At 47.9% G+C, this 15868-nt stretch overlaps 1 protein-coding gene across 1 annotated transcript in view; it reads left to right on the top strand.

Annotated features, from left to right (window-relative positions):
- SORCS3 (sortilin related VPS10 domain containing receptor 3) overlaps positions 1-15868 on the top strand; it is a gene marked incomplete at its 5' end in the record, with an annotated part of 489210 nt that overhangs the window by 237367 nt on the left and 235975 nt on the right. Inside the window, one exon of the mRNA XM_084635451.1 lies at positions 10938-11037. Within this exon, the coding sequence (XP_084491577.1) occupies positions 10938-11037 (100 nt within the window). The remainder of the gene's footprint in view (positions 1-10937; positions 11038-15868) is intronic.

The following is a 15868-nucleotide window of genomic DNA, read 5'->3' as shown; positions in this document are numbered from 1 at the left end:
AGACAATTCAATTAACAGTAGAATACCAGGGGAGGAAAAAAATCACTTTTGTAGTGGTAGTGAGGGTGGCCCATTTCAAACAGTTGACAAGAAGGTGTGAGTAACAGTAGGGGGAAATTAGTTTTTGTAATGACCCATCCACTCCCTGTCTCTATTCAGACCTAATTTGATGGTGTCCAGTTTTCAAATTAATTCCAGTTCTGCAGTTTCTCATTGGAGTCTGTTTTGAAGTTTTTTGTTGTTGAAGAATTGCCACTTTTAAGTCTGTTATTGAGCGACCAGGGAGATGGAAGTGTTCTCCTACTGGTTTTTGAATGTTATAATTTCTGATGTCATATTTGTGTCCATTTATTCTTTTGCATAGAGACTATCCGGTTTGGCCAATAAATTTGTTAGTCTCTAAGGTGCCACAAGGACTCCTCATTGTTTTTGCTGATACAGACTAACACAGCTACCACCCTGAAACTTCTCAGAGTCAGACTCCTTGGCAATTTGATCAAACTAAGGTTGCCAATTAGTGCCCACTGTGATGTGGACAGTTGTCAAATGGGATCAGAATTGTGACCACGGAGACCTGTTGTATTAATTTAGAGGAAATAAATGAGCTACAGGTGTTAATATACCACTGTCACTGTCCAGCATTAACACTCTGCACTAGGCCTAAGCCCCCTCCCACACCCCAAACCCCTCATCCCTGGCCCCACCCCAGAGCCTGCACCCCCAGCCAGAGGCCTCACCCTCCTGCACCCCAACCCTCTGCCCTTGCCCTGAGCCCCCTCTCTCAACCCAAACCCCGCATCTCTGGCCTCACCCTGGAGCCCACATCCCAGCCAGAGCCCTCACCCCCGGTGCCCCTGCCCACATTCTGAACCTCTTGGCCCCACCCCCATCACACATCATTGGTGCACATAACAAAATTCATTCCGCACATGTATGTAAAAAATTAGAGGGAACATTGTTAAAGTCCAGTCTTATTAGTGTAACCCTTCTGCCTGTCAGAGTTGGCAGCAACAAGGGCCGGGTTCAATATCTAGGGGATCCATTCCAATAACACAATGCAAACCGGCTCGAGCCCCCACCCAGTGACCTGGGACAAATATATACCACCCCCGCTGGGCGCCTCCAAGAGGCAATACTTCCCCTCTCGCAAGCACATAGTCTGAGTGTAGCAAAAAGCCTTTTAATAACAGAGAGAAACAATGTGGCATTAGGTTGGGGAAACACCACCAACAGGATTCATAACACAACCCATGAGCAAAAAACCCACCCCAAGCAAATTGGGGCATGCCCCTTTCCCTTTGGTTCTTGAGTCCAGCAACCCCAAATCACCCAAAATCCCAAAAGTCCAATGACCCAAAAGTCTCTGTCCCTGGTCAGGGCAGCCCCAGAGTTCAAAAGTTTATCTGCGGAGCTTTACCTCCCAACCTGGGTGGAGACGGGACGGGGGTAAGAGGCACCTTACATGATCTGAAGCTGACCGCCCCACAGCTCCATAGGCCTTCGCTTCGCTCCACTCTGCCAGCCGCCCCACGAACTCCTTCGCTCAGCTCCGCTCCGCTTCACGGCCCACAAGCAGCTCCCGCCGTCCCACGAAATGCTCCGCCAGCCGGTCCACAAACTGCTCCGTGTCCCACCAGCAGCTCCCGCCGTCCTACGCACTGCTCCGCCAGCCTGTCCACAAGGCACTCCGGCCGTCCTGCAAACTGCTCCACAATAGATCTTCAGGCTCCCCCGCTACTTAACACAACGCTCAGTGATTTCAGCTCTTAGTCAGTTCAGCTCTTTGGTGAATTCAGCTTGTAGTAGGGAAGCCTCAGTGCTGGTGCACCATTAGCCCAAAGTGAGCTCAGCAGCCTGTAACTAGACTCCTAATAGAATCAAAATTAGCTCTTGATATTCTACAGTGGAGAGAGGAGGAAGTGCAATTAGCATGTAAGGCCCTCACCCAGGGGCCCATGCCACCAAGTATTAATACTTGTCCCCAGCCTCTCTTAATTCACAGAGTTTTGGAACCCATGACCCTTGCCTAGCGAGTGCTACTTAGTTGATGGTGAATCCCTCCATCATAACAAAAGGCCACGTACAGTTCCAAGCACAGTTCCCATAATCAGGGTAATAGCAAGTTATTCTTCCTGCCCCAATAACAGAGACAGTGGGGATCCCACAGCAGCCAAAGTGACCATTTGGGCAGCCATGGCCTCATGATAGGTGGGGTGGGTGTGCCTATGCAAATGAGATCGGCCCCTGAAGTTCTTTTCCACAACTTGCCACACCTCACCACCAGATGTCAGGGTGGAGCTCATCCTGACACTGCTTACATTAGGAAAAGCCCCCTTGTTTGATGGTCTCTTAGATGGTACCAAAGACGGTAATAACTGTCTTTCCAGATGGAGTCTGGGACTCATGTGGAGCCGGGGGGGTGGTGAGGGGTGAGGTTATCTGGGTTTCTCTCTCTGCCTCATTCTCGTCAGGTCACCTCTAAGCATCAGGATAATACAGTTGAGTTTGCAGTTCAGGTAAATTCATCGGCCTAGTTGTCACAACCAACCCCGAAGAACCATCAAACAGAACAAATTTTGGTCACTGCTAGCTTGTGGTACGGCTTTAATCATTAGCCTAGTGGTAGAAGGCTCTGTAACCTATTGCCAATCCCATGAGCCATCTAGTCTCCTTGCAAAGATACAGACTGAAGGAGCACAGAGGATACCTTTGCTGTCAAAAAAAAAACCCCCAGAACAAAACAAAAACCCAGTGCTCCCAGACGGCTCATATCTTCTTCAGTTTGAACTGTGAATCATAATGACTAATACACAATGACAGCCAGTTTTGCCTTACCGATCTCCGCTGCACTGTATAAATTGAAGCTTATCAGCAGAGGTCATCTTCAAATCTTGCAAACCTTTGGTGATTGAAGCTGTCATTAAGGGAAAAAAATTGCTTTGGTATCATGAACCAGTTGCTTGGGAGGAAATTGTTGCAGGGTTTTGGTTGGAGACCATGCACATTAAAGTGAAAAATTTTAAATCAATGGCATTGAGGACAAATAAGAGCTCACCAAAAGACTTAAAGGTGACCTGTTTGGTTTTTGACATTAGAAATTCAGGTCTTGCCCACCCTGGAAAGTATTGTGAGAACTGGTAGAATTGTGATATCTGAGATACCAAGGAAGTGAAACCGGATGAATCGAGAGGGAAATGGGTTTTATTCAGACAGTTCGACTCACTGATTTTTTTTTCCGAATAACACCTATTTAGCTAAAATGCTTTGGGGGAAAGCTCTCCCTGCTAAGGAGTTGGCTCCATGTACCTGCTGCAGCTAAGGGCTGAAAAAGTTCCCATTACACATGACTGGGTCATCCAAGAAGTCATCCAACAGAAGGAGGAGAGGCAACATGTGGCATCCTTGATATGTTGAAGTGGGGAAAAGAACTCCCAGGTCCCCGTGGTTCCGGGGGATTCATAGTTTCCAAGGCCATAAGGGACCATTGGAATCATCTAGTCTGACTTCCTGTCAGGCCATAGAACTTCCCCAAGATAATTCCTAGAGCAGATCTTTTAGAAAACCACCCAATCTTGATTTTAAAATGTCAGTGATGGAGAATCCACCACAGCCCTTGGTAAACTGTTCCAATAGTTCATTACTCTAGCTGTTAAAAATTTACGCCTTATTTCCAGTCTGAAATTGTCTAGCTTCAACTTCCAGCCAATGGATCGTGTTTAGATTTTTCCGCTAGACTGAAGAGCCCATTATTAAGTATTTGTTCCCCTTGTAGATACTGGTAGACTGTGCCCTGTCTTTGTTAAGGTAAATAGATTGAGCTCTTTGAATCTAGGACAGTAAGACATGTTTTCTAAAACTTTAATCATTCTTTTGGTTCTTCTCTGACCTCTCCAATTTATCAACATCCTTCTTGAATTGTGGGCATCAGAACTGGACACAGGATTCCAGCAGCGGTCAAATGAGTGCCAAATACAGAGGTAAAATAACCTCTCTTCTCATACTTGAGATTCCCCTGTTTGGTCATCCTAGGATGGCATTAACTCTTCTGGCCACATTGGGAGCTCATGTTCAGCTGATAATCCACCACAACCCCAAATCTTTTTCAGAGTCACCTCTTTCCCAGGATAGAGTCCTCCATCCCATAAGTATGGCCTGCATTCTTTATTCCTAGATGTATAAATTTACAATTAGCTGTATTAAAAGGGTTTGCTTGTGCCCAGTTTACCTAGCGATCCAGACTGCCCTGAATCAGTGATATGTTCTCTTGAATATTTACCACTCCCCTAATTTGCATGCCACCTGCATAGGGATGCTCAGCAGCACATCACAGGACACACTGGAACATCAGAGGAACAAACCAAGCGGCATCAAGGACGAAGCAGAGTGAACCATTGCACTCCACAATCCAAAGTGGCCTGGGTCCTATTGACTGCCAAGTCACAGAGCATTGATTAGGACATTGAACAAATTCTCTCCCCTGCAGTAACAGTGACCCAGAGGGCTTGAGCAGGGTGAAATTCACCTCTGGGCAGTGGAGCAGCACGAGGAATATGCACCTCTCCAATCCCAAGTGAGTCTTAAGCAGTGCAGGGGGAAATATCACCAGGGTAGGACAAGTAGAGTGCCAATAGCCCACAGCCACTGTGAGAGAGAGCAGGAGGGACATACAAGGGCTGGTGGGAACAAGCAGCATTGTGAAATGGGGCAGTGGGCCAGCTGTCTAAAGCACCAGGTTCTGCGCATTTACTCTTCATTTTAAATGCACAAGTTTACATGCAGCCCTCAGCGTCTCAGCCTCCCCAACTGGATGGGAAGCTGGTGACTCTCACAGAGGGTTTCTATGACTTGTAAGTCTGGAGCCAGCGTTTCCATCCCTCATGTTCTCTGAAATTAAGGCCTGGACTATGCTCTGGTGTAACCCCGATTTAGCCACTGAAGGCTGGCAATGGGTGCAAACCATTGCTGATCCCTGCATATAGACAAGAGACAGCAGGGTTTGCATTGCTCCTGTTCTTCTCTGTGCTTCGAGGGCCATGCTGGTGTAGCTACAGGGATTGCACGGCCCCCGATGGGCGAACTGGGGCTATCCCCGAGTGTTGGAGTCAAGCTCTGCAGGGATCGTTCCACATTTCACCATGGCCCCAGACATTCCTTCATTTCAGACAGAGACAGAGGCACATTCAGAGGGGACAGTAAGGGAATGGGAGACAGAAAATGCACAAGTACACTGTGACTCACCCCGAGGGAGAGAGAAGGCCTCTGTTTACGGGGAGACTCAGACACACGCACACGCCCAGCTAAACAAGTCACAGTGTTTGTAACTCATCCATCCCCAAGGGGCTGATCCATATTTTATAGCCGGTTTCCTCCGCCGAATGGTTCAAGATGCAAACAAATGAAACCCCTCTGTTTTCCTTTTCTCTCCCTGCCAGAGCATAGGCGGGGCGGGGTGGGGTGGGAGACCCAGCTGCTGGGAGACCCAGCTGCTGGGACAGCTCTGCTGACAAGAGTCAGCTGGCGTAACCGTGTCCTTTCTGAAGACAGGCTCATATCACACGGCTCCTTCCTGGCTGTCCCAGGTGGGTCATTGTCTGCTCTAATATTCTCTCCCCACCTCCATTTCATTTCCCCAGGATGAGTGCTTGTTATTGCAATATTAGAAGGTGCTGGCTCAGGCCCATTTGTCAGTAGGGTTTGTGAGGAAGCCCAGGCTCCTATAAATGTGGGAATTGGATTGATTTCCTTAGGTGCTTGTTACACTGAGTTATGACGGGGTTTGCCAGAGGGAACTTTCTCATTCCATGTTAGGTCCACAAGCCCTGCTCTAACACAGTTTGGGAGCAGGTGCATCATGGTTTAAATGCTTAATAGCTTGTCAGGGCAGTTGAATCAAGCCAGTAATTTTCTCTCTCTTGCATTTTGACTACCATGTGGTTACAGGAGAATCCACAAGCTCCAAATAAGTGACTTACCTTATAAATCTGCTTTTTCCAGGGGGAGTAAAGTAGTTTCAGTGCCCCTGTAGCTTCAAGGAAAGCTTTGATTGATTTGAATAGAGGGATCATATGCCTCTCTTGGACTGGATCAATGCAATCGTCGTCCCTTGAAAGCAGTCAATATTCTTCCTTCAATGTAATTTGCTTCAGCTAGACAGGTGGCATAGGGCATGGTGTATACAAGGGTGAATGGACACACTGTGCTTTGCATTTGTAACTTTAGCACCCTCGTGGCCAAGATGGAGTCTGCTCTGCAGGCAGCTCTGGTCAAGAGACGGCGCGCGCAGGAATGCAGCAGGAAAAATTCCCTCCACCCCAGGGGCACCTGTTCCAACCCCCCCAGAGTGGACACACCCACCCCCAGGAAAAGTATCATGGATATAATAAAGGGAGATATTTATTTACAGAGGGATGAGAGGAGAAAACAACAAGGGGAAATGGAGGGGGAGCAGTAGAACAGGGTTGCATCAAACCAAGGCCCCACAGGCCCAGTGGTAGAACAGTCTGAAAGGGCAGAGACTGAGCAATGTGTCTGCACACAGAGTTCTGGAGTCCTGAGCAAAGTTCCAGTCCAGTGCTGAGTCTTGGGTGCTCCTGGTTGTCTTCGGCGCCAGTGAACTTTCCCCAACAAACCCTATTCTGCCGCTCTCTGCAAAGCCAGAGAGAGACAACCTCCCCACTTAACTAGCTACAGCCTCCCTCCTTATTCCCAATGCAGAGGCACAAGCCCCAGTACTGACAGCCCCATGCAGCTCTGGGCAGCAATGATACTGGGTCCAGCTCCGGCCTGTCCTTCTCGGGCGATTCCTCCCTGGCACAGTGCTCCTGCTGCCTCCTGTCCTGGGGTTTCCCCAATCGGCCGCCATGTCCTTCCCAGGCTTCAGGCAGGTTCTCTCTCCTTCACTTTGTCCAGGGCCGCCCTGCTGCTGCCCTTCTCTCCCCGGGCTCCAGACCCACACCCCCAAGTTTCCCTCCTTTCCCTCACTGCTCCCTCTCCCCCCTAGGAAAAAGATTTAAAGGGGCCATGCTCTCTAAACCCCAAGGGGTTACACGCTAAAGCAACACAAGGGCTTGTATTGAACAAGTCACTTATTTTTATGTCGGCTTCCCATAATACAGCAATAAGAGCCTGTTGGAGCTTGCAGCCAATACTGCCCCTTGCAGGCCAGACTCCATCTTCCAAAATGGAGGTTGACCTTTGTTCTCGTCAGGCCCCCCTCCCCATCCTTATATGACAATGACAGCTGCTCCCCACAGATCAGTCTGTCTGTCTGTCTTAGGGTTTTGTACTGCTGCTCGTCGTCATAGTATCTGAGCATCTTCCATATAAAATAGGTTAATAAGAGCCAAATGGACTCCATGGAGACCCCGGCCTTTCCCTCTCTGGAGGTTATATAAAGCTCTGCTTTGGTAGCATATCCCAACCTGAACTGTAGCATGCACATGTGCGAGGGCCTGGTTGTCCGTCTTCTCTCTTACCTCCGGCACCATTTTGCTTTGTCGCTGGTGCTCTCCCCAACAGCATTGTGTTGCGAGTGGATAAACTGGCCACGGCAGTGCAAACTGATCATGAGGTGTTCTGAGCAGACATGCCAAACCCTTGGGGAAAAATGCAGAAATTGGGTTTGTGTTTGGCTTAATTGGCTTGTGGGTTGCTTGTTGGCTAGTTTTTGGCTTGTAGCTTGTTGCTTTTTTTTTTTTTTTTTTTAATCAGCTCTGGGCAAGGAGGGGCAAATGGGCAAGGGAGGACAAGCTGGGACAAGGGGGGGGAGAGAGTCATACTTTCTCTCTATCTATTCTTTGAAAGGGCAAGTCAAGTGACTGATACTGGGGAAATGAAAAAGGGTCATTAGGACATCTTTACAAGTGCAAAGCGTTTTGGGAGACCTGCAAGTCACGATGGGAACAAAACCAAACTGGCCCTGTGGGAATATTAAACTACTATTTTCAATCAGTGTTCAAATAGAATGCAAATAGTAATTTCTTCCATCGTCAGGTTTCCACTACATGAGATATTGTATATTTCCCTTTCATAATTATGGATCTGGCTTGTTCAGAGCTTCAGCCCTGCTGGCGGGGGCTAGACCAAAGAGATACATCAGTGTTCATCCTATTCCCATTACAAAGCTTTAGCATAGGGTGAAGATTCCTGACCAGTGAATGTGCATGTACTGGGTGCCCCATACAGCTCAACTAATTGCTCTTGGATTATTTAGTTTTATCCATCAGACTCCTTTAGTTTCAACCTTTGCTGGGAGAGAGAAGTCAGTCAGCTACTTCGGTGATGATCTGGGTAGTGATATCTTGGTAGATTTAGTACAGGTGAGCTCAAGCCATACAAACTGGAATCTGATTAAGCTTCCAAACATCCCATGAGCTGTGGGTGTTCAAGTTATGAGGGTTGGTTTAGCTCATTTTAAGATGGGACCAACTGCAAAAATTGGAAACAAAGGCATGATGAGATGTCATTGTTACCAATGGGGCTGTAACTGGGCTTCCCACCTTATGGATTCCACCATCGATTTATTTTGGAGTCTGGCCCCAGACATCCTGTTTTGATGCTTTGCAGTGGACAACATGTGCTTTCAACTACCTGAAAGGTGGTTCCAAAGAGGATGGATCTAGACTATTCTCAGTGGTAGTGGATGACAGGACAAGGAGTAATGGTCTCAAGTTGCAGTGGGGGAGATTTAGGTTGGCTATTAGGAAAAACTTTTTCACTAGGAGGGTGGTGAAACACTGGAATACATTACCTAGGGAGGTGGTGGAGTCTTCTTCCTTAGAGGTTTTTAAGGTCAGGCTTGACAAAGCCCTGGCTGGGATGATTTAATCGGGGATCGGTCCTGCTTTGAGCAGGGGGTTGGACTGGATGACCTCCTGAGGTCCCGTCCAACCCTGATATTCTATGATTCTATGAACACCAACACTGGACTCTTTCTATGAGATGCTGGGGTGTATTATCCACAGTGAAGCAGTAAAAAAGGCAGGCTGAGGACAGACTGTGGAATCAGACTCCACAGCCAGTTGGGAGGGAATCTGTAGCAGCTCTATTATACCCTTTAGGGGAGCAATGCTGTTCACTTTGGCATTGGGAGAGGAGCATGGCCAATTCCTGCAGCAGATGCTTAGGGATCAGAGTACTGATCACAGCACCCCCCTGACACTTCAAAACCAGTCACACTAAAACCATGACAACGAACACCTATGTTACAGCTGGTATCAGAGGGAGCGTACATCTAGCAAGTGCATGGCATTCCTGTAGCAAAGCAAAGACTCACCGGTGTGGCGCCTCCTCCTGGTCGTCTGGGAATTAGCTCTTTTCCAGTGTACCGAGCGCCCTCCGCAGGCCAGTGTCTTGCCTGCTGCTGGCCCCTCCCAGACCCCAGTGCCCTTTACCTCAGGGTTCTGCTCCTGCAGTACCCCCTCGCTCTGGGTCTCCCCTCCCAGGGGAACCCCCAACCCTCTATCTCCACCTCGCCTCAGTGGCTACTGCCAGTCGTCATCTAGCCCCCTCTCACTGGGGCAAAATTCAGTTGATAATGGCTGCTCATCATTGGCAAGGGGTCAGACCTGCTGCCTTTGCAGCCCCTGTACCTTTTGTAGGCCTTCAACAAGGCCTGCAGCCTGGGGGTTTACCAGGCTGGAGCTCCCCAGCTCCCTTTGCCCTTCCCCAGCACTGCTCTGCCTCGGGTACCTTGCTCCCAGGTGAGACTCCCTCAGCTCCTGGCCCCCAGCCCTCTTATCAGGCCAGCTGGGCCCTGATTGGGTGTGGCCCCAGCTGTGGCTGCTTCCCCAATCAGCCTAGCCTTTCACTCTTTTTTTTCCAGCCGCATCCCTCTCCGGGGCTACTTTCAACCCCTGTTCTGCGGGACTGGGGTAGCCGCCCCACTACAGTTCCTAAATATTTTCTATTCAAATGTATAATGAGGAGGATGAAGGGGAAGAAGGGGGAGGAAAGGGACAGGAGAACATCCCAAGGCCACAAATCCTCATGCTTCAGGGCATAAACTGAGCAGTGATCACCATAAAGGGTCAGGAGGCAATTTCTCCCCAAGCCATTACTGTTAAACAGTTAGGTGCATAGTGAGGATTTTACATCTTCCCTTGAAGCATCTGGCATTGGTCGCTGTTGGAGAGAGGATAGCAGACTACATGGACATTGGTTTGGGGCGGGGGTGGGGTGGGGTGGGGTGAAAACACAGAGAAGCAACAAAGAAGGGGAAACGATTCCAAATGCCCCCAGAGAGGAGGAGGAGAAAGCTGCAGTGAAGGAAACAGTGCTTTTTGCCAGTCACGAACGGGCAGCGTCGCCCCCAGATCATCTGCTGTCTCTTGTGGGATCTGCCTGAATCTCTCTACCTAACACAGAAAAAATAAAACACCTGGCACAGATTAGCACGGGGGTAACAGAGTTTTAGAACTGGCAGTATGGATACATTTGATTTAGACATGAGCTCAATTGCTACAGTTTGGATATGGATTTTGATCCCAATCTCTTGGGAGAAAAAAAAAAACGTGGTCAAGGTTTCTCCAGTGGACTCATCTGTTCTATTTGTTTTAAATACATGCCATACAGGAGTGCCTGGGGTGCTGCATGGGATCAGGGTATCATTAAATGCTTAGGAACCTACAAACAGTCCTGGTCCTCCATTGAAAACCACCTGGGTGCACCGGAATCAGTGGGGCTCTGCCTGGGCACAGAGGTTTGCCTGTGTGATTCTCAATGCAGAATGGGAAGCAGATGTAGACACAGTCTCTGTCCCAAAGGGCTCAAGGACTTTCTCCTCTCCTGTCCATCCTCCCCCTGGAATGAAACATGAAACCTCAGGTTTAAGAACAAGAATGTGCAGGCTGCAGCCTCAGGCATCTGTTCATTTGCTAATTTTCCTCCTCGACATTTGAATAACCGTATGTTTTCTTCTTGTCTCTTCTTCCCTGCAGGTCCACGGACTATGGCACTACCTATGAAAAGCTAAATGACAAAGTGGGCCTGAAGACTGTGCTGAGCTACCTTTATGTGAGTCCTACGAACAAGAGGAAGGTAAGGGAGAGCCGTTGATCTGGTAGCCATAGAAACAAAATTACCATGCTCTCTTCATTTTAAAAAGAATTCTGATCCTAAAGCAAAAGCCAGCAGTAAATCCAGCCAAAATCCAGCAAAATCCAGCCATACACTCAAGGACGTGAATCTGGCCTTATTTACACTGGTGTAACTCCGTGAAGTTCAGTGGAATTACTCTTGATTTACACAGCAGAATCAAGCCTTTAATCTCACGCAGAAAGTGTCTAGTCTGTTGTTAGAGAAATAAGGGAGATAAATTCACTTGTTGCTGATTGTTCTACCTCCAAATAAGCTGAATTCACACACATGTTTGTGAGACCCTTGCCTCTGCTGATTTCAACTAATACACCTCTCCTTGCCTTATAATCAGCCACTTAGTATTGGAAACACCAGGTAAAAGACATCCCTTCCTTGCATTGGATGCTGCTTCCTTTTATGTTTCCTTAATTTAGCAAAAAGAGTTGGAGGAAACGATGTAACTGACACCTGCGGCTGGTTACGTCACGTCAGAGGGCTGATATGCGTGCGTGTGGGGCTGGGGGCCGGGACCTAAGGTTTGGGTGGAACTCGTGGGAGAGAACACGATGTCATCGCTTTCAAGCCCTCTGCCCAGGCTTCCCACGTGATGCAATTAGAACTGCAGCTGACTCACAGAACACAGACCGAGAGTGACGAGAGTGACGGCTGGGTGCTTTTTGATTTGAAGTCGTGGTTGTGGTGGTTCAAGGAGCTAGCAGAGCTTTGGCACTTTTAGCTGTCCCTGGAAGTCAGACCAAGATTGCTCTAGCTAAATGCTTGTATCTGTACTGCACGTTAGGCAGGCTCGGAGACTATTACATTTGATCATGTCTCTCTCTATAGCTTTCCAGAGTTGTATTTTGTTGTTATTATTATTTACTATTGTTTTTCCATCACTGGTCAGGCCACAGAGGTTTCAGGACTGATGTTTATTTCTCTGTCTGGAATCTTTATGGCAGGCACATTTCTATAGCAATCAGCCAGAACTACCGTACCGATATGTATATGGCAGCTTTTTAATTTTTTTCCAAAGCAGAGGCTGAATTCTCCTGAAAATTGTCTTCACCTGGTCAATGTTCTGAGTGAAATGGGATAAAGTTGGTTGCGTTTTGCTGGATAGATTTTTATCGCTGCTTGCCCCCACAAGGTCCCATTTGTTGTCCTCGGAGGAGTAGGTTCTTGAGAGTCCAAAGGCAAGTCAGAAAAATGACAACCGGCCTCATTAAGAGACTTAATTCAACTGAGTGTAATTGAAACCACACAAGCATCAGATAAGGTTGATTCAAAATTGGTTGGCGAGATCTAGTGCACGGGATTGATATGGAGGCAGTCTGTTGGTACTGGGTGAAATTCTCTGGCCTGTGCTATACAGCAAGTTCAGACTAGAGGATCACAATGATCTCTTTTGGCCTTAAAAGCGATGGCTCTATGAAGCAAGCTGGAGAGCTGATTCCAGTTCGTTCTGTTTCCAGAGCAACGTCACCCACCGAAGATCTGAAGCAAGATATCAGGTTGCAGATACAGTACACTTTGCTTATTATTAGCAACCGCTTGTTTCCCAGCAAAATGGTGCCATTATCTGGCAGTTTCCAGGAAGCGGATTCCTGTGTTTTCAGGTGTGTTAGTGCATCGCAGCGATGAGCGACTGTTTATTCAATCTGCTTGATGCAATGTTGAAAAATAAGATGAAAAAAAGGCCCCGTCAAAACCTGCCATAATTGGTCCACTGTAACGAGGAGAGCGATTTTAGATCTTAGCCTGCTGTGCGGTATGTCCTTAGAGTGGATGCTCCACCTGTGGGACACCCAGTGCAGCTGCGCACAATTTGACGATAGTGTTGATATATAAAAAGCCATCCTTGCCAGCACACTGCTGCTTGTCGCCCTGGGTTGTGCTGAGCACATGATCCTGTGAAATGTTACCACTATTCTTAATGCACCAAACAACGGCTCTCGAGACACCCAACTTCTCAGCTACTTGCATTTGCTTAGCTCCTGGCCCATGTAGGACCCCCAGAGCCCTAACTTTGGCAGTGAGAGATGGTCAACATGTTTGGAAACCATGACATGTAACAGAAGTACTTGGATGCACATGTTTGGAGCCAGCAAACTGATTACAGGTAGGACCTCTCTTCTAATAAAGTTCACAGGCAGCCTGGCATGCCTGTTGCCAATATCCATATCCCATTAATATCAAAGTCCATGGGACAGGATCATTTACCGGTAAAATGTTGCGAGTAAGCAAAAGTTGTTAATACTGGGGTTGCTATTAAGCAGAATCTACTGTATTACATCATCAGAGTTATCTCATTGGCTAATCACAGCCTTGGGATACACCGTTTTCTAACAACTTTGGAAACCCTTCTGGATTTACAGCTTAGCACAGGGGTGGCCAGCCTGAGAAGGAGCCAGAATTTACCAATGAACATTGCCAAAGAGCCACAGTAATATGTCAGCAGCACCCCAATCCACTATCCCCCTCCAGCCCCCAGTGCCTCCCGCCCACCGGCAGCCCCACCAATCAGCACCTCCCGCCTGCCATAGTCAGCTGTTTTGCAGTGTGCAGGAGGCTCTGGTGGGGAGGGGGAAGGAGCAAGGGCACGGCAGGCTCGGGGGAAGGGACAGGGGCCTTGGGGGAAGGGGTGGAGTGGTGGCAGGACCTGGGGCAGAGCAGGGGGTTGAGCAGTGAGCATTGGAAAGTTAGCATCTGTAGCTCCACTTCGGAGTCAGCACCTATACAAGGAGCCACATATTAACCTCTGAAGAGCCGCTTGCGGCTCCGGAGCCACAGGATGGCCACCCCTGGTAGTCCTTCCTTGGTGACATTTATACCCCACCATCCAGTCACTCACTCTTTGCTGTTTCAGTTAAATCCTGTTCTAAATGGTAGTGCATTGTTGCTGCACAAGGTTAAACAGCTGCCTTGTGTCAACCCAATTCTCTCCACATCAGTGGAAGACAAAGTGATTTCTATGTACAGAATTTGTAAAGTGCTCTGAGAATCTCAGTTGCTGTATTAGACTGTCTTGGATTTGTCATTTCCCAGGATCATGTCACCATGAGACACTCTCTCCTTTGCATTGTCTAAGAATGAGAGACAGATGAATGTAAGGTTTCAGAGTAGCAGCCGTGTTAGTCTGTATCCGCAAAAAGAACAGGAGTACTTGTGGCACCTTAGAGACTAACAAATTTATTTGAGCATAAGCTTTTGTGGGCTACAGCCCACTTCATCGGAATCATAGAATGGAACATATAGTAAGAAGATATATATATATAGACAGAGAACATGAAAAAGTAGAGTAAGAGGCTAATTAATTAAGATGAGCTATTATCAGCAGGAGAAAAAAACTTTTGTAATAACAATCAAGATGGCCCATTTAGACAGTTGACAAGAAGGTGTGAGGATACTTAACATGGGGAAATAGATTCAATATGTGTAATGACCCAACCTCTCCCAGTCTTTATTCAAACCCAAGTTAATGGTATCCAGTTTGTATATTAACTCAAGCTCAGCAGTTTCTCATTGGAGTCTGTTTTTGAAGCTTTTCTGTTGCAAAATTGCCACCTTTAAGTCAGTTACTGAGTGGCCAGAGAGGTTGAAGTGTTCTCCTTCTGGTTTTTGAATGTTATGTTTCCTGATGTCAGATTTTGTGTCCATTTATTCTTTTGCATAGAGACTGTCCGGTTTGGCCAATGTACATGGCAGAGGGGCATTGCTGGCACATGGTGGCATATATCTCATTGGTAGATGTGCAGGTGAACAAGCCCCTGATGGCATGGCTAATGTGATTAGGTCCTATGATGGTGTCACTTGAATAAATATGTGGACAGAGTTGGCATCGGGCTTTGTTGCAAGGATAGGTTCCTGGGTTAGTGTGTTTCTTGTGTGGTGTGTGGTTGCTGGAGAGTATTTGCTTCTGGTTGGGGGCATTGTCTGTAAGCGAGGACTGGTCTGTCTCCCAAGATCTGTGAGAGTGAGGGATCATTTTTCAGGATAGGTTGTAGATCTTTAATGATGCACTGGAGAGGGTTTAGTTGGGGGCTGAAGGCGACAGCTAGTGGCATGAAGTTATTTTCTTTGTTGGGCCTGTCCTGTAGTAGGTGACTTCTGGGTACTTTTCTGGCTCTGTCAGTCTGTTTTTTCACTTCAGCAGGTGGGTACTGTAGTTGTAAGAATGCTTGATAGAGATCTTGTAGGTGTTTGTCTCTGTCTGAGGGGTTGGAGCAAATATGGTTGTATCGTAGAGGTTGGCTGTAGACAATGTGGTGTGGTCTGGATGAAAGCTGGAGGCATGGAGGTAAGCATAGTGGTCAGTAGGTTTCCGGTATAGGGTGGAGTTTATGTGACCATCGCTTATTAGCACTGTAGTGTCCAGGAAATGGTCCGCTTGTGTGGATTGGTCTGTCCCTCAGCCCGCGCCACTTCCCGCAGCCCCCATTGGCCTGCAGCGGCGAACCGCAGCCAGTGGGAGCCGCGATCGGCCAAACCTGTGGATGCGGCAGATAAACAAACCGGCCCGGCCCGCCAGGGTCTTTCCATGAACAAGCGGCGTCCCAAGTTTGGGAAACACTGGTCCAGGCTGAGGTTGATGGTGGGATGGAAATTGTTGAAATCATGGTGGAATTCCTCAAGGGCTTCTTTTCCATGGGTCCAGATGATGAAGATGTCATCAATGTAGCGCAAGTAGAGTAGGGGCATTAGGGGACGAGAGCTGAGAAAGCGTTGTTCTAAGTCAGCCATAAAAGTGTTGGCATGCTGTGGGGCCATGTGGGTACCCATAGCAGTGCCGCTG

This window comes from Lepidochelys olivacea (genome assembly GCF_965140295.1).
Source record: "Lepidochelys olivacea isolate rLepOli2 genome assembly, chromosome: 7".
In the NCBI taxonomy this organism is placed as follows: domain Eukaryota; kingdom Metazoa; phylum Chordata; order Testudines; family Cheloniidae; genus Lepidochelys; species Lepidochelys olivacea.
This window is presented reverse-complemented; position numbering and strand designations above follow the sequence as displayed.